We start from the raw sequence: 17,475 nt of genomic DNA on the forward strand, positions 1-17,475 counted from the left end.
TGGAGACAATTTTTCCACAGACCAGGGGTGGGGAGATGGCTTTGAGATGATTCAAGTGCATTACATTTATTGTGTACTTTATATCTACTATTATTACATTGTAATATATAATGAAATAATTCTACAACTCACCATAATGTAGAATCAGTGGGAGCCCTAGGCTTGTTTTTCTGCAACTAGATGGTTCCATCTGGGGGTGATGGGAGACAGTGACAGATCATCAGGCATTAGATTCTCAAAAGGAGTGCACAACCTAGATTTTTCACATGTGCAGTTCACAATAGAGTTTGTGCTTCTATTAGAATCTAGTGCCCCTGCTGATCTGGCAGGAGGTGGAGCTCAGGCAGTTATGCTCACTCACCTGCTGCTCGCCTCCTGCTGTGTTACTAACAGTCTATGACCAGTATTGGGGGTTGGGAACCCCTGCTATAGGATCTTCAAACCTCAGTGAGGAGTGTGGATTTATTCTCAAGTCATTGGGATTGAGAATCCCTTGTCTAGGTATTTTAAATAAAATGTATATTTTCATTAGCAACACATCAGTCAGCATGCATTCATTATACCATATTGTAAAAATGTCTTCCTGTAGAATAATATTCTTAAAATTATAATAATGTAGTTTAGTAATCAACAAATATTTGTCCTAATAGTGTCAGAAGTTTTTTATTTTATAAAATTGCTTTTTATTTTTTTTGAGACGGAGTCTCACTCTGGCTGGAGTGCAGTGGCACAATCTAGGCTCACTGCAACTTCCGCCTCCTGGGTTCAAGCAATTTTCCTACCCCAGCCTCCCGAGTTGCCAGGGTTACAGGCGCCTACCATGCCGTGTTAATTTTTGTATTTTTAGTAGAGATGGGGTTTCACCATGTTGTCCAGGCCTGTCCTGAACTCCTGACCTCAGGTGATCTGCCCACCTTAGCCTCCCAAAGTGTTGGGATTACAGGCATGAGCCACCATGCTTGACCTAAAATTTCTTAATGTTACAAAATCCTAGTCTCACTTTACTATTCTCTGTGAGTTCATGATTTTCCTGATTTAAAATCTATGGTAGTTGTGTTTCTTATAAATTTATGGAGTTCACGTTTTGCTCTTCAACTATTTATGAGACCTGTGGAAAAATGCCTTTGAGATTGTTTGGGAAAAAGTTATTACAGAATTTAAATTAATATCCCAATGTTTTAGAAATGCTAAAAATCTTTGCCATTAAACACACATGCAAACAAACATCCTCTCTCTCTGTATTGCATCTCTGTCTTGTTCTTCCACATACACAGAAGCACTATGATCACAGTGAAAAAACATTTTAGAATCTCCAACACAAGAATTTCATCTTCTTTAACAGAAATGTAACTGAATGTAATTACACATACGTATTAAAAGTAAAACATTCAGGTTGGGTGCAGTGGCTCACGCCTGTAATCCCAGCACTTTGGGAAGCTTAGGCAGGTGTATCACAACGTCAGGAGTTTGAGACCAGCCTGGCCAAAATAGTGAAACTCTGTCTCTACCAAAAATACAAACAATTAACTAGACATGGTGGTGCGCACCTGTAGTCCGAGCTACTTGGGAGACTGAGGCAAGAGAATCACTTAAACCTGGGAGGTGGATCTTGCAGTGTCAAGATCACACCATTGCACTCCAGCCTGGGTGACAGAGTGAGACTTCATCTCAAAAACAAAACAGAAGTAAAACATTCAGTAAAATGCATTAATCATTTTATTTACCAGATTTCAGAATAGTGATAACATTCAGAGATATTCTGTTCTATGGTGTTGAAACAGACTATAAGGAGATAATAACACAATAAAATAAATGTTATTCAACAAATAAAAACTTTTTTGGCTCTGGGGCATTTATATGTCAATATGAGGGAAAAGTAATTTATACCAAATAAATTTCATAATGTTAGAAATATTGTTTAATAAAGTAAAAGAAAGATGAAAGAATACAAATTTAAAAGTTTTGAGAAAATTTAAGATCCAAGACAGGAGTGTATATGTATTTATAAAACCCAAACTAGCAGAATAAGGTGAAATATGGCAAAATAAAGTAACATTTAATGTTTTGTGAGTGAAACCCTTTCATTCACCAAGTCGTTACAACTAAAAGGAAAAATTTATACATTGCAGGAGGATTTTCCAATCTTGATGCCCCCACTTAGTCATAGTAGAATGTTGTAACTCCATTTGTGGAGTAAATGACACAAGTAAGTGATCATGACTTTTGAGTTTCTAATTTACATTGGGAATTACAGCCATAGAAAGTGATGTGCAATAATGAAAAGTACACAACCATCTAGGCATTATATAAAATTTACATTTTACTGACTGATGTTTGTAGCAGGGCATCTATGATAGCAAAGGAACAAAAAGATTTGTACACTTGTAATTTTTTCAGAAAGCTCATTTTCCCTTTAGAGTTAATAGATTTGTAAACAGTTTACCTAAATAACCTGTAAGATTGATACAGTATTTACTGGGAAGCTATCCTTTGTTTAGGATGTTGTCAATGTATTTTATATCAGCAAATATTAATTCTATTGCCCACTTCTCTCTTTTTTCTAGATAATATTTTGTATCTAAATGCTACACACTTTATTTAGATAAAATATTTATATATTTATTGGTTTTTTAAAATATTTAAGAATAATTTATTGTTAACAGTCACTATATTATATTAACTACAAAGTGCTAGTAAGTGTTGTGAAGTATAGACCATTTCTTGCTAGTGAAAATGATTCGGTTTGACTGAATACATAACACATTTATATGAAATATTAGAAGTGTGAGATAGTGAGAAGAAGACCCTGGGTTAAGCCATCAGACTTCATTGATCTCAGCCACTTTGGATAACTTCCTTACCCATGACTGGAATTGATTTTCTTATTTTTTTAAAAGATGGACCTGAACTCTCTCAAGAACTCTCTCAATATTAGATACAAAATATTTTCTGGCATAGAATTTCTATGTTTCCATGATAGAATTCAAACAATAGTTACAAAAATAGTGCAATGGTAATGAGGAAGCACTTTATGGCATGTCTGTGATAAAATTCTTACCATTGAGACATTGAACTAATATGTGGACAAGGTGAAAAATGCAAAGATGACCCATAATTTATTAAATGAAAAACTTGGAGCATGTAACATGCATATACTGGTTTAAATTGTATGAAAACAATCCTTAGCAATGCGATATCCTCTGAAATCCCTAGTTAAGTGTCTAATTGTCTGTTGGGCACCTCATTTTGGTGGACCCACTGTCCTCGCAATTCCTCATGTTAAAAACTGATCTTGAACATATTCAAATCTGAACCCCTGGTCTTTCCCCGAATACCTTGTCTCCTCCTAGCATGCCTTCATAGCAGAAGCAGGAAGCTGCCCTCACGATTTATCTTCCTCCCCAGCTCCCTTACCCCAACTCAGTGCCTCACTGGTCTTTCCTCCTCCAAAATTGCTTCTTTTCCACTTCTCTTCTTTATGAGACTCCTGTTCTATGGCTCAGTCTTTCATCATTTTGAATGTAGGTTTGGAAATAACTTTCCAAATTATCTTCCCACCTATAATATTTGCTACTTCAACTGTATCCTTAACCCAATAAATTATTATCAAACTAAACTGATTGAAGATTTAAGGCTACATTAGCTGACTTTAGGTTAGTGCGACCTTTTCTTTCAAGTTAATGAAATAACTTATACGAAATTCATAGGAATATCACTAGTAAAAATAAGAGTTAACATTTATTGAGCATTTACCATGTGTTCCAAATGCTATACATTAATTAACCTGTTCAATTCTTGTGAGTTCCAGTTATTTTTCAAAACTCTGTATAAACGATTCTCTATTTGAATTATTGGACATTTTAATCCCAATATTTGTCATGGTGTAGACAAACATCAATTTCTAAGCCACTGAAGTTGTTGCAGAGTCATGAGTGGACAATAAGGTATTAAAATATTTTCATTAGTTATATTTATTCAAACATTAATGAAGTGAAATTGGTGATTGAAGAGCTTTAAATTGCTGTTTTACTACATTTTACAATTTACTCTGAATAGGGGGTAAATTAGTTTACAAACTATTTTTGCTCTCTTGCCAAGCTTTTTATTTTCTTTTCTGTTTTATTTTTGTCAAACTTTAATAATACAATGAATGGGGAAATATTTCTGTAAACAACAGCATGTACCTAGTGTACATACACTTATGTTTATATTACCTTTAACTATATTAAAAGTAACACATTTCTCATCCATTTTGTACATAAAATACATAGTGACCACATACTTCTATCCTGAGATAAACGCTCTCAAAATTTTAACATATACATTTTAATATGTGTAAGTAGCATTTCCAGATTTTTGGTGTTGTAGTGTTTGAATAGTTTAAACATTATAAAGAAAACAATTAAAAAGTTGTAATCTGAGCACCATAACCTTAAACAAAGTAGATGGTGCCTTTCCTTTTCCAGTCTGTGAAAAACAGTGGAGCTCTCCAGGGCAATGAATTCGTTTCCATGTTTAATGATGCAAAGTGATGAGTAAGACAGATTCTCTGCTGTTGAAAGAAAATGATTTCATAAAGGCAGTCATTACCATCAGTGTGTATGCTGTGGTCATGTCTCTGGTGTCCTAGGACAGCCCTCACATATGTCAGTGTTAGCATCATTCTTTTTAGGGAAAGACTGAGAGTGATAAGACCTATTTAGTTATGATAGTTACATCATCTGCTAATTTTCTTCCCCAGGGGGAAAAAGGGGAGGATAAAAAAATACTCAAAACCCCATTGGTAATTGCGAAAAAAATCTCAGCCTTTATTGAGGTCTAGGTGTATTTTAGCAATGGTGACAGAGGAGCACAGCTGTTTAGTTTTCCCATCCCATCTCTAGGTTCAGTCCCCAAGTGACCCAGAACCAGGCCTTTCATGCAGAGCAGTGAGTGGCCACGTGGCCTAAGCTCCCCCTTTTCTGAAAGGACTCAATATTACCATTTGATTTTACCATCAATAATGGTGATAGCCTCATAGATACAAGGATAGGATTGCAAGTAGATGTGCATCAATAACTTTAAACATGTTTATTTTGTAAATCTACTGAGGCCTTTTTCTCATTTTTATTAACCCTGAGACTTAACAAAGAAAAATTATCTAATTGTCCCTCTACTCCTGTAAAAGTTTGCACAAAATGATGGAGAATATGCTCAGAATTTTCTGATTAGTCTATTCCTTAGACCATTAACTGAGATGATTTTTGAGACAAATAACTACAACAGTATTGATTAATTCTAATGTGTCCCCAACACACTGGATTTACTTACATAACATAGTGCTGTTCTAAAGAAATTTATAAAACCATTTTTGCAATTTGTACAAAATAACACTGAAATCAAATGAATAATAAAAGAGTTAGTTTTAGTTTACTCTTAAACCACATAAACTTAAAAAAATCATAACTAACATAAAAACGAGAAAACTTTGTTATCAAAAATGTTTTTGTTTGAATACATCATGTATTTAATGTGGTTTTAAGAATCTGAACAACTTTATGTGTTTTCTATTTGTGTAGTTTAAATATTTCAAAGACTATTGCATAGTATTCCATTTTTTAAATTTTCTTCTCCTTTTCACTTTTACATGCTGGTTGACTTCTGATTCTTATAGATAAATAGCAAATGATATTGAAGGAAATGACAGTATAACGCAGTATCAATTAATAATCATGTGAGGATACAGATTGCCTCTGGGTTTTAAAACACATTAATCATGAAAGCCACCTTATATGTGCATTGTAGTTTTGAAAGAACTTTGCGTGTCTTTGCTATCTGATAATCAACATCAGCCCTGAGCTCTGTGCTGAGCAAGGCTTGCTCTCTTCATTTAATGGATGAGCTGAAAGATGAAGACAAGGGCTGTAAAATCCCCATGCTTGTAAATCTTATACAACTATAACAGCAAAACAATTTTATAAATAGAATAAAAGCAAAAATATCAATCCAATTCACATTCACATATTAAATGATGATTTCCTGAAATTTATACTTTACATCAACTTCTGTCCACCATAGTGAATAGCCTTTTAAATTGTGGCATCTCAGTAGCACTACGTCCTGTAGGGTAACTCAGTCCTAGCACACAACCTTCTTACTTCCCAATCCAAGTAGACCTTTGATAACATATTTTGTCCCAGATGCAGCGGCCCAGTGACAATACCTGACACAAACAGAAGCATGTAGTTAATGATGCTTTCTATATTTGAGGTCCAAAAGTGAAGGAGTAAAAGGGACAAAGAAAAGCTAATATGTTGATTAAATAATCAAGTCATACATGCCAGTGCATATTGATTTGATTGATTTTACTTTCTTTATTTCTAAGGTAAAAGTAAATTAAGTAGGCTCATTCCTGCTGACTTTTTTTGAACACATAAGCAGACTAATGTAGCTATGTTTATAGTATTATTTTCTCCCAATCACAGTAATTATATTAATTACTCAGTTAACTAATTAATTCATTCCCTTTTATGTCCATACTCTGTTTCCGTCATCCTTGCTATATATGTAACAACTATACTACATCTAAGTATTATATATTTTAATTCAATCATTTTATGGTAATCTCTTTCTAGTTTTCTAATTTTTACCTTAAGCATCTTTTAAGTGTCTGTCCACATATGCAAGGCAATTCTAACTGCTGCATGCACGTTGAACAGCCACCACATTTTCTAACTGTTGCATGCACTTGCAATTCTAACTGTTGCATGCACGTTGGACATCCACCACATTTTCCTTGCACACTGGTTTGGTTTGGATTTGTGTCCCCGCCCATATCTCATGTCAAATTTTAATCCCCAATGTTGGAGGAGGGGCCTGGTGGGAGGTGATTGGGGTGAATTTCCCTCTTGCTGTTCTTGTGATAGTGAGTGAATTCTCACGAGATCTGGTTGTTTAAAATTGTGTAGCCTCTTTCCCTTTGCTCTCTCTACTGCTCCAGTCGTGTAACATGTGCTTCCTTCTTCTTCACCTTCTACCACTATTGTAAGTTTCCTAAGACCTCCCCAGTGATCCTTCCTGTACAGCCTGAGGAACTGTAAGCCAATTAAACCTCTTTTCTTTGTAAATTACCCAGTCTCAGGTAGTTCTGTATAGCAATGTGAGAACAGACTAATACACCCACACTTCCACTGCTGTACAACCAATTTTCTACAATTCCTACTGCACAAAGCTACAATAAGCATTCTCATACATACCCTTGTGGATTTCAATTATAATTTTTCTACATATATGCATGGGATTGAAATTGCTGGATGAGAGGATGTGTGCATATGTAATTTTACTAAGTAACAAACGCCATCTCCTCCCAGCCAAAAAAGGCTCTAAATACAATCCCCAAAATAGGTGTCCATTCTACAGTCCTATCAGGCTGCCTGAGGATTTATAGGAACTCTCACTTCTGAGAAAATTTGGCTTTAACCAGCTTTTTATTTTTTTCCAGAATAAGCATAAAATGGTAGTTCATTGACAATTTAAATTTCATTTTTGAGGTTGCAAGTGATTTTGAGCATGTTATATCCTTATTAACTTTTGAGCTTTCCTCTTTTTAACTTGCCTATATATTTTTTCTTGGTGTATTATAAGGTTTCTTTGTATGAAACACAATATCATTTCTGCATCAGAGTTTGAGATTGCAAATATTGTCAGCTATTTGTGTCATTTATTATTTTGTTCATATTCTTACTTGAAAGGAAATTGTTAATTTCATCCAATTGAATTAATCAATTTTTGTGTTTTTTTCTTTCAATTATCTTTAGCTAATATGTGGTCAATCCCATGTATTTTTTGGACTAGGAAAAGCATTGGCCATTTTGAGCCTCAATCTTGTGGTCATGATAAAGGTTGCAATGACTTGACAATGGAGCCACCTACTTATTCACAATTGCTGCACATAATCTAGTTTGCCAAGAAGGATTTTCAGTATAGTCCTGAATTTTATTTTTTCCTTATAATATTTCCATACCACTGGTATTTTTTTTCTTTACATTGTTTTATGTTAGTGGTCTTTTTAAGACAATAAAATCTAGGGTATATAGATGGTCATAATATACAGGAATTTTCCTGTAATATCTAGATATAGAATGCTATATGGGCACACCGATTGTGAAATATATATGCTTAAATATGTATATAAACACATATATAGATACATATATTTATAATAGCACCATACTGTATTGTGGTAACACCTTGACTTAGGCTTACATTAGTTACTTCATTGTGAGTTCTTTTTGATAATACATACAATACCTTCCTATTACTATTTAAGTTTGTAATCACTTTTACTTCCCCTAAATGACATTAATTTCAAACTCAACATTTAAAGCTATATCGACTTTTGCTTTCAATATTTAGCAGCGCTAAAAAGTTATTGTTTTCATTGTCTGTGTCATATAAAATGTTACTCTACTTTTAATATCTCAAAATGAATTAGATACTGTGCTGATTATATATCTGATATGAACTGTAAATATTCATTCATAATAATTTTTATTTAGTATTTGTTCCTTTATGGTTAAACTTCTTAAACCATTATTTGAAGAAGATTCAATAGATTGGAAATGATCAGCTGTAAGTAAATAGCTTCCTTTGTCTATAGGATTCAACTTTGCAGTATTTTCACATGTTGGAGAGCTATAAAAAAGCATAAATTAATTTTCCCATAAATCTTACTGAGAGTTCAATTCTTGCCTTAAGAAGCCTCAGTTAGATGGAACAATATTCACTTTGCTTTAATGTTTAACATTAAAGCAAGGTGGCTGAAGAGATAGGTATTTCATACCTTCTCCAAGATGACAAATTGCTGACAAACTTGGATCCCGTGTGAATCAGCGTTGTTCAAAAGGAAATATTTCACATAGCCTTACTACATTTTGGAATAATTTAATTCCCTAAATAACATTGTTATTGTTAGATGAAGCTTTACTTCAAGATAATTACCTACTCTCTGCAATGGGCATTATCATGTAGATATTGTATAACATTTTCATTGTCTTAGAGGTTTTCTCTTAAAAATGTAATGCCATTTATATCATATCATGCCTAACTTCAAGGTCTGTTTGATATTTATAATCATGGAATTGATTTTCAAAGCTATACAGGGTGGACAAGCTGGCGATGACTTTGTTGAGTCTTCCATTCTTGATGCTGTACAGAGAGTTGACAGTGCAATTAACTCCACACGAAGACATTTATTTTCACAGTAAGAATTTATTTTATATAGATTGAAAACTTTTTTTCATTTCTGTTCTACTTGGTTTTTATCATCTCCATAAGTCACATTATAGTGCATAAGATTGCAGAAGAGTGCTTTCTTTAGTCCTTGTGTATGCGTCACCATCTGGGCTAGCCATCATTATCAGTTCACCCTAAAAAAGGGGAAACTTCTTCCCCATAGAATATAAATGGCATTAATTTATGCCAAAGGTCCATGCTATGTAGGTTGACAATAGATACTAGGTAATGGGCTCTGTTACCTCAGCATCCACCAAACAGTGTCAGATGCAGTGCTCCTGAATGTGTGAATTGAGAATGATTATTAAGTTGAACACACCTCGGTATAAACTGGGAGCCTATGACAAACATTATGTTTAGGATATTTGGCATTTTACATTATTTTAATTTGAATTGGAATGTTTGTGGACTAGTGAAAACTTCCAATCCATCCATTAACTTCTCTGTGTTAGTGACATCAGGATGTATTAACAACAACAAAAAAGATGATTGTTGGTTTTATCATAATGGAATGAAGTATATATTCAGTATTTGCAGTTAGTGGTCAAAAAGGGACATCGTAAAATCCCAAATTGAGTCTCATCTGGCTTCCTGCACATCCATAAACAGAATGGCTTTGTGGTCATGGGCATGTGTTCTAGAGCCACGCAGCCAATTTATATTCTCTCCTTGATTGCTCACTTCATTACTTTCTGTCTGGGTGACCTTGGACAAATAACTTAACATCTTTGTACCTCAGGCTTCTTGCCTGTAAAATTGGGATAACAGTAGGATCTACTTCATGGATGTGTTTTCTAGGAAGAAAAAATGAGATAATATGTAAAAAGTGCTTCAGCAGTGCCTGGAGAATAGAAAGTGCTTAACCAAAGTGAGCTACTAGCATAATTATTATTATTCTGTGACCTCAAGTTATTAAGATTCAAGACATAGAGGATGAGATGTACCTCAGTTGACCAAAGTCTGTAAAACAGTTTGCTTCAAATTCTCAGTGCTTTTAAATTTCTTTTTAACATATTTGGTTCAGTTCTACAAATGTGCATAGACTGCTGTTGAGTGCTGGTCAGTGGGCTTGGTATTTGGGATACAAGATCAATAATAGGTCAACATCTCATCAGTAACCTAGTTCGTTCTTTAGCAGAGGAGACAATATGTCAGCAATTCAAGTACATCTTACTGAGTATATAAGAGACATATTTAAGGATACAGGAGTAATAGAGAAGATGGAGTGATAGCTTGTCAGAGCTCTCAGAGAAACTCTACAGGGAGAGTGAGGCCTGAGCAGGATTCTAAACGCAAGCGGGAATTTCTAGGAGATTACACTCAGGAAAAGAGAAGACACAAAATGCCAAGTCCTGCAGACCGAGGGTATTGCATAGTACTTCAGAAGGTTTGCTGAGCCCCCTAGAATCCATTCATTGACTGATCCTTCCAGTTTAGAACCCCACCATGGATGTTGTTTACTGCATAAAACTATTGTTTAAATCATCCATTCATTAAAAACATATATTTTTGAGTTCAGCACTGGGACTAACATTTGGAATCAAGTTGTTACCAAAATAGGAAAAGAGCCCACAGCTCCTCTGTAGAGCTTCTATGGTAGTGGTGGAGCTTTCATTCTTCTCGAACGTTTGGGAAATGCCTTTTTAAATGCACAGTATTTGCAAGCTTCATGGATTCTGCAGTCTTGCCTTGTAAAGAATCATGTGTTTTGTCATTTGCAGAAAACTTCACACCTCCAGTGACCTGCTGGTTCAGTTTCATTACCCGCGTGATCCACTGATTGTGGAAACAGCAAGAGCAGGGGAGATTTTTGAGCACACGCTGCAGCTGATACGGGAACGTGCGAAGCAGGGGCTCACTGTGGACTTGGAAGGCAAAGGTCAGCTGCAAAGCCATTCTGTTCTCAGCCTACTGCCCACAGAAAAACTGACTACCACCTTAGCAATGGACACTGAACTTTTAATCTCCAGAATATCTTGGGATTTAGAAATTAATTTACTTATTACTTTTACCAAATAAATACAGATGTTTCTCATAGGAACTGTAATTCCAAAGTAAGGATGATAAATATATATTCAAACTTGTCTCAGCTTTTGACAGTTATATGTATAGAGAACAAATTTAGGAAACATATTAAGTGAACTTGTGTTTCAAATGTAAAAGATATTATTGTGTCTTACAGAGAAATGCTTTATTACCAGGGGAATATTCTTCTACTTTATCCTTGTAATCACCTGAATCATTCAGTGAATTTACTTGAAATTTCTTCTACCACTTATAATATTTATAATCCCTCCCCAATTCTTTTGATTTTTTTTTTTTTCTGTTGTTGTTGTTGTTGTTGTTTTGCTTTTTGGTATATCCAAGTTCTTGTGTATTTCTTCTTAAAACCAGACATCTACTTAGTAAATGTCAAATGAGATGATATAGAAAGCTTTCAGATTTTCTAAGTTGTTCTCTTTCAAATGAAATAAATGAAGATTCTTTGCTATATACTATTTGTGCTGTGAATACAGCATCAACTTCTATCGGCTTACCCTTTCTTTATTCTCCTTCAGAAAACCAACCGAGACATGGTGCAGAAGGCCTATCTGTGAGCTTGCTTCAGTCCTTGGAGCTCTGTACAATTTCCCTAATGGGCATATGACTGTCCCTGGTCAGCCAGTATGATGGGTTTTCAAAGCTTCTTTAGCCAAAATATCCAGATTCCCAAGATTAGGATATCTCAGGATCCAGCCAGGAACTGGCTAACACGGATAAAGTGCAGATGGTCCCATTATTGCTTGCCAGTTTCTGGGGATTAAATAGAGATGGTAACTTTTCCTACGACTTAGTGAACAGTCTTTGTAGCATTGGGAGAATGCTGGAATTTTAAGCCCTGTTAAAAGGTAGAGCTCCAAGCATGTCCCTTATTATTTTGCCTGTTTGCCAGGGAATGACAGCTTATAGTAGTTCAGAAAGTTGCTGCTTAATCCCTCCTTGTCGAGTATCATGTGGGTTAATATTCACATGATCCATAGTGACATTTCTTTGATCTTGTTCTCTAGAAGCACAAAACTTGAGAGAAAAAATTCTGAAATGAAACAAACAAAAATCAACAAAACAATTCTGGGATGTGGATGAACAAATCCTTGCCAACATCGTTCTTGTAAAGGAACAGAGTAGAAGTTAGTAGCTGGCCGGCACCTGTTCTCTTTCCATTTTGCTTCTTCTAGCAGCTAGCCATTGTTTACAGGATGAACAGCACAAAAATAATCCAGGGATCTTCTGGAAACATCTTTTAGTGTTATAGAATGAATCCCCCTTTTGTTGTGACCTAACGAAATGTTGTTAGAAGTAAGAGGGGCCTCTGTCCACCCAGGGCGGGCGGGGTGTTCCCGCAGCACCTGGAGTTCCAAATTACCCGCGCCCTCCTAGGCCTGCTCTTCTCATGGCCTTTGCCACTTGTCTTTCAGAATTCCGGTATAATGACTTGGTGTCCCCGCGCTCCCTCGGCCTCATCGCCAGTTTATCTGGATGCACAGCTCGCAGGCCTCTGCCAAACTGCTCCCACCCATGTTTCCACGGAAAGTACCGCGCCCACGACGGCACGTGCAACAACCTGCAGCAGCCCACGTGGGGCGCTGCGCTGACCGCCTTCGCGCGCCTGCTGCAACCCGCCTACCAGGACGGCATCCGCTCGCCCCGCGGGCTCGGCCTTCCCGTGGGCTCCCGCCAGCCCCTCCCGTCGCCCCGGCTGGTCGCTACAGTGTGGGCGCGCGCGGCGGCCGTCACCCCTGACCACAGCTACACACGTATGCTTATGCACTGGGGCTGGTTTCTAGAGCACGACTTGGACCACACAGTGCCCGCGCTGAGCACAGCCCGCTTTTTGGATGGGCTGCCTTGCAGCTCCGTCTGCACCAACGACCCTCCGTGCTTCCCCATGAACACCCGGCACGCCAACCCCCGGGGGACCCACGCGCCCTGCATGCTCTTCGCGCGCTCCAGCCCCGCGTGTGCCAGTGGCCGACCCTCCGCGAAGGTGGGTTCAGTCTATGCACGAGAGCAGATCAACCAGCAAACAGCCTACATCGATGGCTCCAATGTTTACGGGAGCTCGGAGCGGGAATCCCAGGCTCTCAGAGACCCTTCGGTGCCTCGGGGACTCCTGAGGACAGGCTTGCCTTGGCCTCCTTCGGGAAAGCACTTACTGCCCTTTTCTACAGACCCACCCACTGGGTGCGAGCGACAGGAGCAGGACAGCCCCTGTTTCCTGGCCGGGGACCACCGGGTCAACGAGCATCTGGCTCTGACCGCCATGCACACCCTGTGGTTCCGGGAACACAACAGGGTGGCCACGGAGCTGTCCGCCCTAAACCCCCACTGGGACGGAGACACGGTTTACCAGGAAGCCAGGAAGATCGTAGGTGCAGAGCTGCAGCACATCACCTACAGCCACTGGCTGCCTAAGGTTCTGGGGGACCCTGGCACTAGGATGCTGAGGGATTACCGGGGCTACAACCCCAACGTGAATGCGGGCATCATTAACTCTTTTGCTACTGCAGCCTTTAGATTTGGCCACATATTAATCAATCCTATTCTTTACCGACTGAATGACACCTTAGGTGAAATTTCCGAAGGCCACCTTCCATTCAATAAAGCGCTCTTTTCACCATCCAGAATAATTAAGGAAGGTGGGATAGACCCGGTCCTGCGGGGGCTGTTTGGCGTGGCTGCTAAATGGCGGGCACCCTCCTACCTTCTAAGTCTTGAGCTGACCCAGAGGCTCTTCTCCGAGGCTTATTCTGCAGCAGTGGACTCGGCTGCCACCATCATTCAAAGGGGTAGAGACCACGGGATCCCACCATATGTTGACTTCAGAGTTTTCTGTAATTTGACTTCAGTTAAGAACTTTGAGGATCTTCAAAACGAAATTAAAGATTCAGAGATTAGACAAAAACTGAGAAAGTAAGTATGCAAATGTTGCTTGGATTTAAACATTTCTTAGGAGAGGTAAAAGTGTTAAAGGTCATTTTGTGTGGTTGAATTTGGTTCCCTGGGGGTGTTGCAGAGCTTTTAGTACTTGTTGTTGTTGGAGAGGTTTAATTTTTTTTTTTTTTTTTTTTTTTTTTTTGGTTGAGACGGAGTCTCCCTCTGTCGCCCAGGCTGGAGTGCAGTGGCGGGATCTCGGCTCACTGCAAGCTCCGCCTCCCGGGTTCACGCCATTCTCCTGCCTCAGCCTCCCAAGTAGCTGGGACTACAGGCGCCCGCCACCTCGCCTGGCTAGTTTTTTTTTTTTTTTTTTTTTGTATTTTTTTTAGTAGAGACGGGGTTTCACTGTGCTAGCCAGGATGGTCTCGATCTCCTGACCTTTTGATTCGCCCGTCTCGGCCTCCCAAAGTGCTGGGATTACAGGCTTGAGCCACCGCGCCCGGCTAGAGGTTTAATATTAAAGGAAGTATTCACCAGAAGCTGAAATCCCCCTTTCTGTTTCTTTTTCTATCCACCTCCTTGGAAATGCAAATATTGCTACCTCCTATTAACTTGCATTTCAGTTAGGAGAGGAGAGGCAAGCATATCTAGCCCATTTATGTCCTGTGGTAATCCAAGCAAGCCCCTTTTGTTGATATGAGGCCATACATTCTGATATAAATTCATAAAATAAACTGGCCCATCACATAGGCCTTCTTAGGGAGAGAAAAGTAGTGACAATAAAAACAAATTATTTTTTGTGATAGTTCTAACTTCATGGTCGGAATTTAAGTTGGAGCTTTTTCACTGCATCCTTAATGTCTTTCATTAAAGTATTACTGTTACTTTTTCTATATACGGGATTTGAAGTTCCATTAAAACCACAAGTATACATTTCCAGGAATGAGATTCAGCTGTTTCTCATGCTCACCAACCTTCCTCCTTTAAAAATATATATTTTTTAAAGTTTCTTAAAGAACTTTTGTCTGCAGTAGGTTAAATATAGGAGACTAATATTTATTAATATTTTAAGTTTTTTTGTGTAAAATCTTTCAAAGAAGTTTAAAATTATAAGTTCTGTAGCCAATTGCCAAGATTAGGCCTTTCTTTGCAAAACCAAGGCTATAAATACTTCTATGCCAATAGAATTTGTCACATATGTGGAATATCAAACTGTGAAAATGTGTAATGTATTTAAAAGAAATCAAAGTAACCTGCAGATTGAATTTGCACATTTCTTTTGGAAAGGACATTGATTTGGATTCACGAAGACCTGGTTTAAATCTCTGTTCTACCACCCAACAGTACCGAGAGCCTGTGAAAAGTAAACAGTTTTCAATCTCAGGATACTTATAAAATGAGAAAGTAGCACCTTCTCAGAATTGTTTAAAGATTAAATTACATAAAATGCATCAGATACTTGGCCCCATTCCTCCTGCATTATAGGCAATCAATAAATGTTAGCTGTAGATGTTTTATTATAACATGATAATTTCAGTTGTCAGGGGCATTATGATATTGCACATCTGCTCAGATCCAGCCCTGTTGTAGGCATGGGAGCCAAGATGACTGAAACAGCATCCACACAGGGAAAGCCTGATGGCATGTGGGGGGAACCAGGGAGCTGCTGTGATCAGTATGGAAAGGGCTTGGTAGAAGTCGCGATTAAATGCTGTGAGCACACAGCTGTGAGAAATGGAAGGCTCACAGCAAGCCACTGATAAGAGATGCCATTTGATCTGGTCTTAGAAGTTTCGGTGTAAGAGGCTAGATGATGGGGAACAGCAGGTGGCATCTGGGGTGAGGGACTGGAAGCAGGAAGGCGTGGGGTTGAGTGTCAGAAGGAGAGAACAAAAAGGTAATAGGGGACAGGTTTTAAAGAGGCTGTGCGCCATGCAAGGGAATCTGATCTTCACTCCATATTTAACTCTAAAGCAGGAAAGTGACCTGAAGAGAGACTCTTCCCTGACACAGTAACTGGCAGACATCTGGAAGGTGCGTTGTAAGGAGAGGCTAGCATAGCAGCCAGGAATCCCACAGCTACTAGAGTCGTCCAGGAGAAGCTCAAAGATGGCACAGATAGGCTTGTGGCCATGTATGCAATCCTATCAGAATTTTAACTGTTTCCTGTGGATAGATTATCTGGATTGGAAAAAGCTAGGAGTATGATGTTTTGTGCAATTGAGTCCCACTTCTCAATTGGCAGCTAACTTGTAAATTCACCACAAATTAGAATACCCGGAATGTTTCTTCTTACAAATTTCCTGTCCCAAATTCCTCCTAAATCATGTGGTTCTAGTGTTAGCTGTATTAGCCTCCACTGCCAGCCACTGTCCATCCTTGCAGTGGCTGATGTGAAGTATGAGTGCCCTTTCAGACGGACAGCAACTGGGGAGACTGCACTGAGCATTCACTCAGTGGCATTTCTATTTGTTCCTTTCATGCATATGGGATATTAGCCCCAAGAGTCTATGCAGCCTAAACGTTGAGTCGTTATCCTTGCCTGGGAGAATGTTTGAACTAGTGGAACTCTGTGCAGCCTGGTGCTTGGGATCAGCAGGAGGAGGAGAGCATTGCTGACTGGCATGGGTGGGTTGCCAGAAGTCAGCAGAAGCCAGATGCTTTTTGCTTAGACCGTTACAGATGCCTGACTTTCCTCTTTCATTCACGGCAAATTTGTAAAATATGAAACATACACTCATTCAACTATGAGTGCAAGATAAATAAATTGGAATGTTTTTTACAGTGTTAGTCCTCAATTCTGTAGATTGCAATTTCTCAGGAGTGCTGAAGATGAATAGCTTTAAGTAGTTTAATTTACATAGTATTTCTTTATCCTATTACTTCTTTTCCTTTTTGTATCAATTTACAAGTGTGGTTTTAGGACTTTGTTTTTAAATCACTTCAGTCCACTGGGTGGGGGCCCTTGTCTCTGCCTCTAAGATGTGCCTTGAGCCCTGTATCTTCACGTGGCTGAGTGGAGGGAAGACAAAAGGAGCAAATGTGATGTGAAGCCTCTTTTCTAATTCATTAATAACTTTCATGAGGGCTCCACCCTCATGACCTGATCTCCTAAGGCCCCACTTGTCAATACCATTACATCGGAGATGAAGCTTCCACATTTGAATCTGGGGGAGACACATTTAGATCATAGCAGTGCGGAAACCCAATCCCAAAGCAGATGGCAGCTGTCTCTGAAAGACTTGACTGTGAGTGCCAAGGACATTTGAGATACATGAGAAGTAGGGT

General features: G+C 38.4%; 1 protein-coding gene across 1 annotated transcript in view; it reads left to right on the plus strand.

Annotated features, from left to right (window-relative positions):
• The window catches only part of PXDNL (peroxidasin like), a 513,952-nt gene that overhangs the window by 400,019 nt on the left and 96,458 nt on the right, over positions 1-17,475 (plus strand). Inside the window, exons 15-17 of the mRNA XM_030937395.1 lie at positions 9,133-9,241; positions 10,995-11,152; positions 12,729-14,223. Of these exons, the coding sequence (XP_030793255.1) occupies positions 9,133-9,241; positions 10,995-11,152; positions 12,729-14,223 (1,762 nt within the window). The remainder of the gene's footprint in view (positions 1-9,132; positions 9,242-10,994; positions 11,153-12,728; positions 14,224-17,475) is intronic.

This window comes from Rhinopithecus roxellana, chromosome 9, assembly GCF_007565055.1.
Source record: "Rhinopithecus roxellana isolate Shanxi Qingling chromosome 9, ASM756505v1, whole genome shotgun sequence".
In the NCBI taxonomy this organism is placed as follows: domain Eukaryota; kingdom Metazoa; phylum Chordata; class Mammalia; order Primates; family Cercopithecidae; genus Rhinopithecus; species Rhinopithecus roxellana.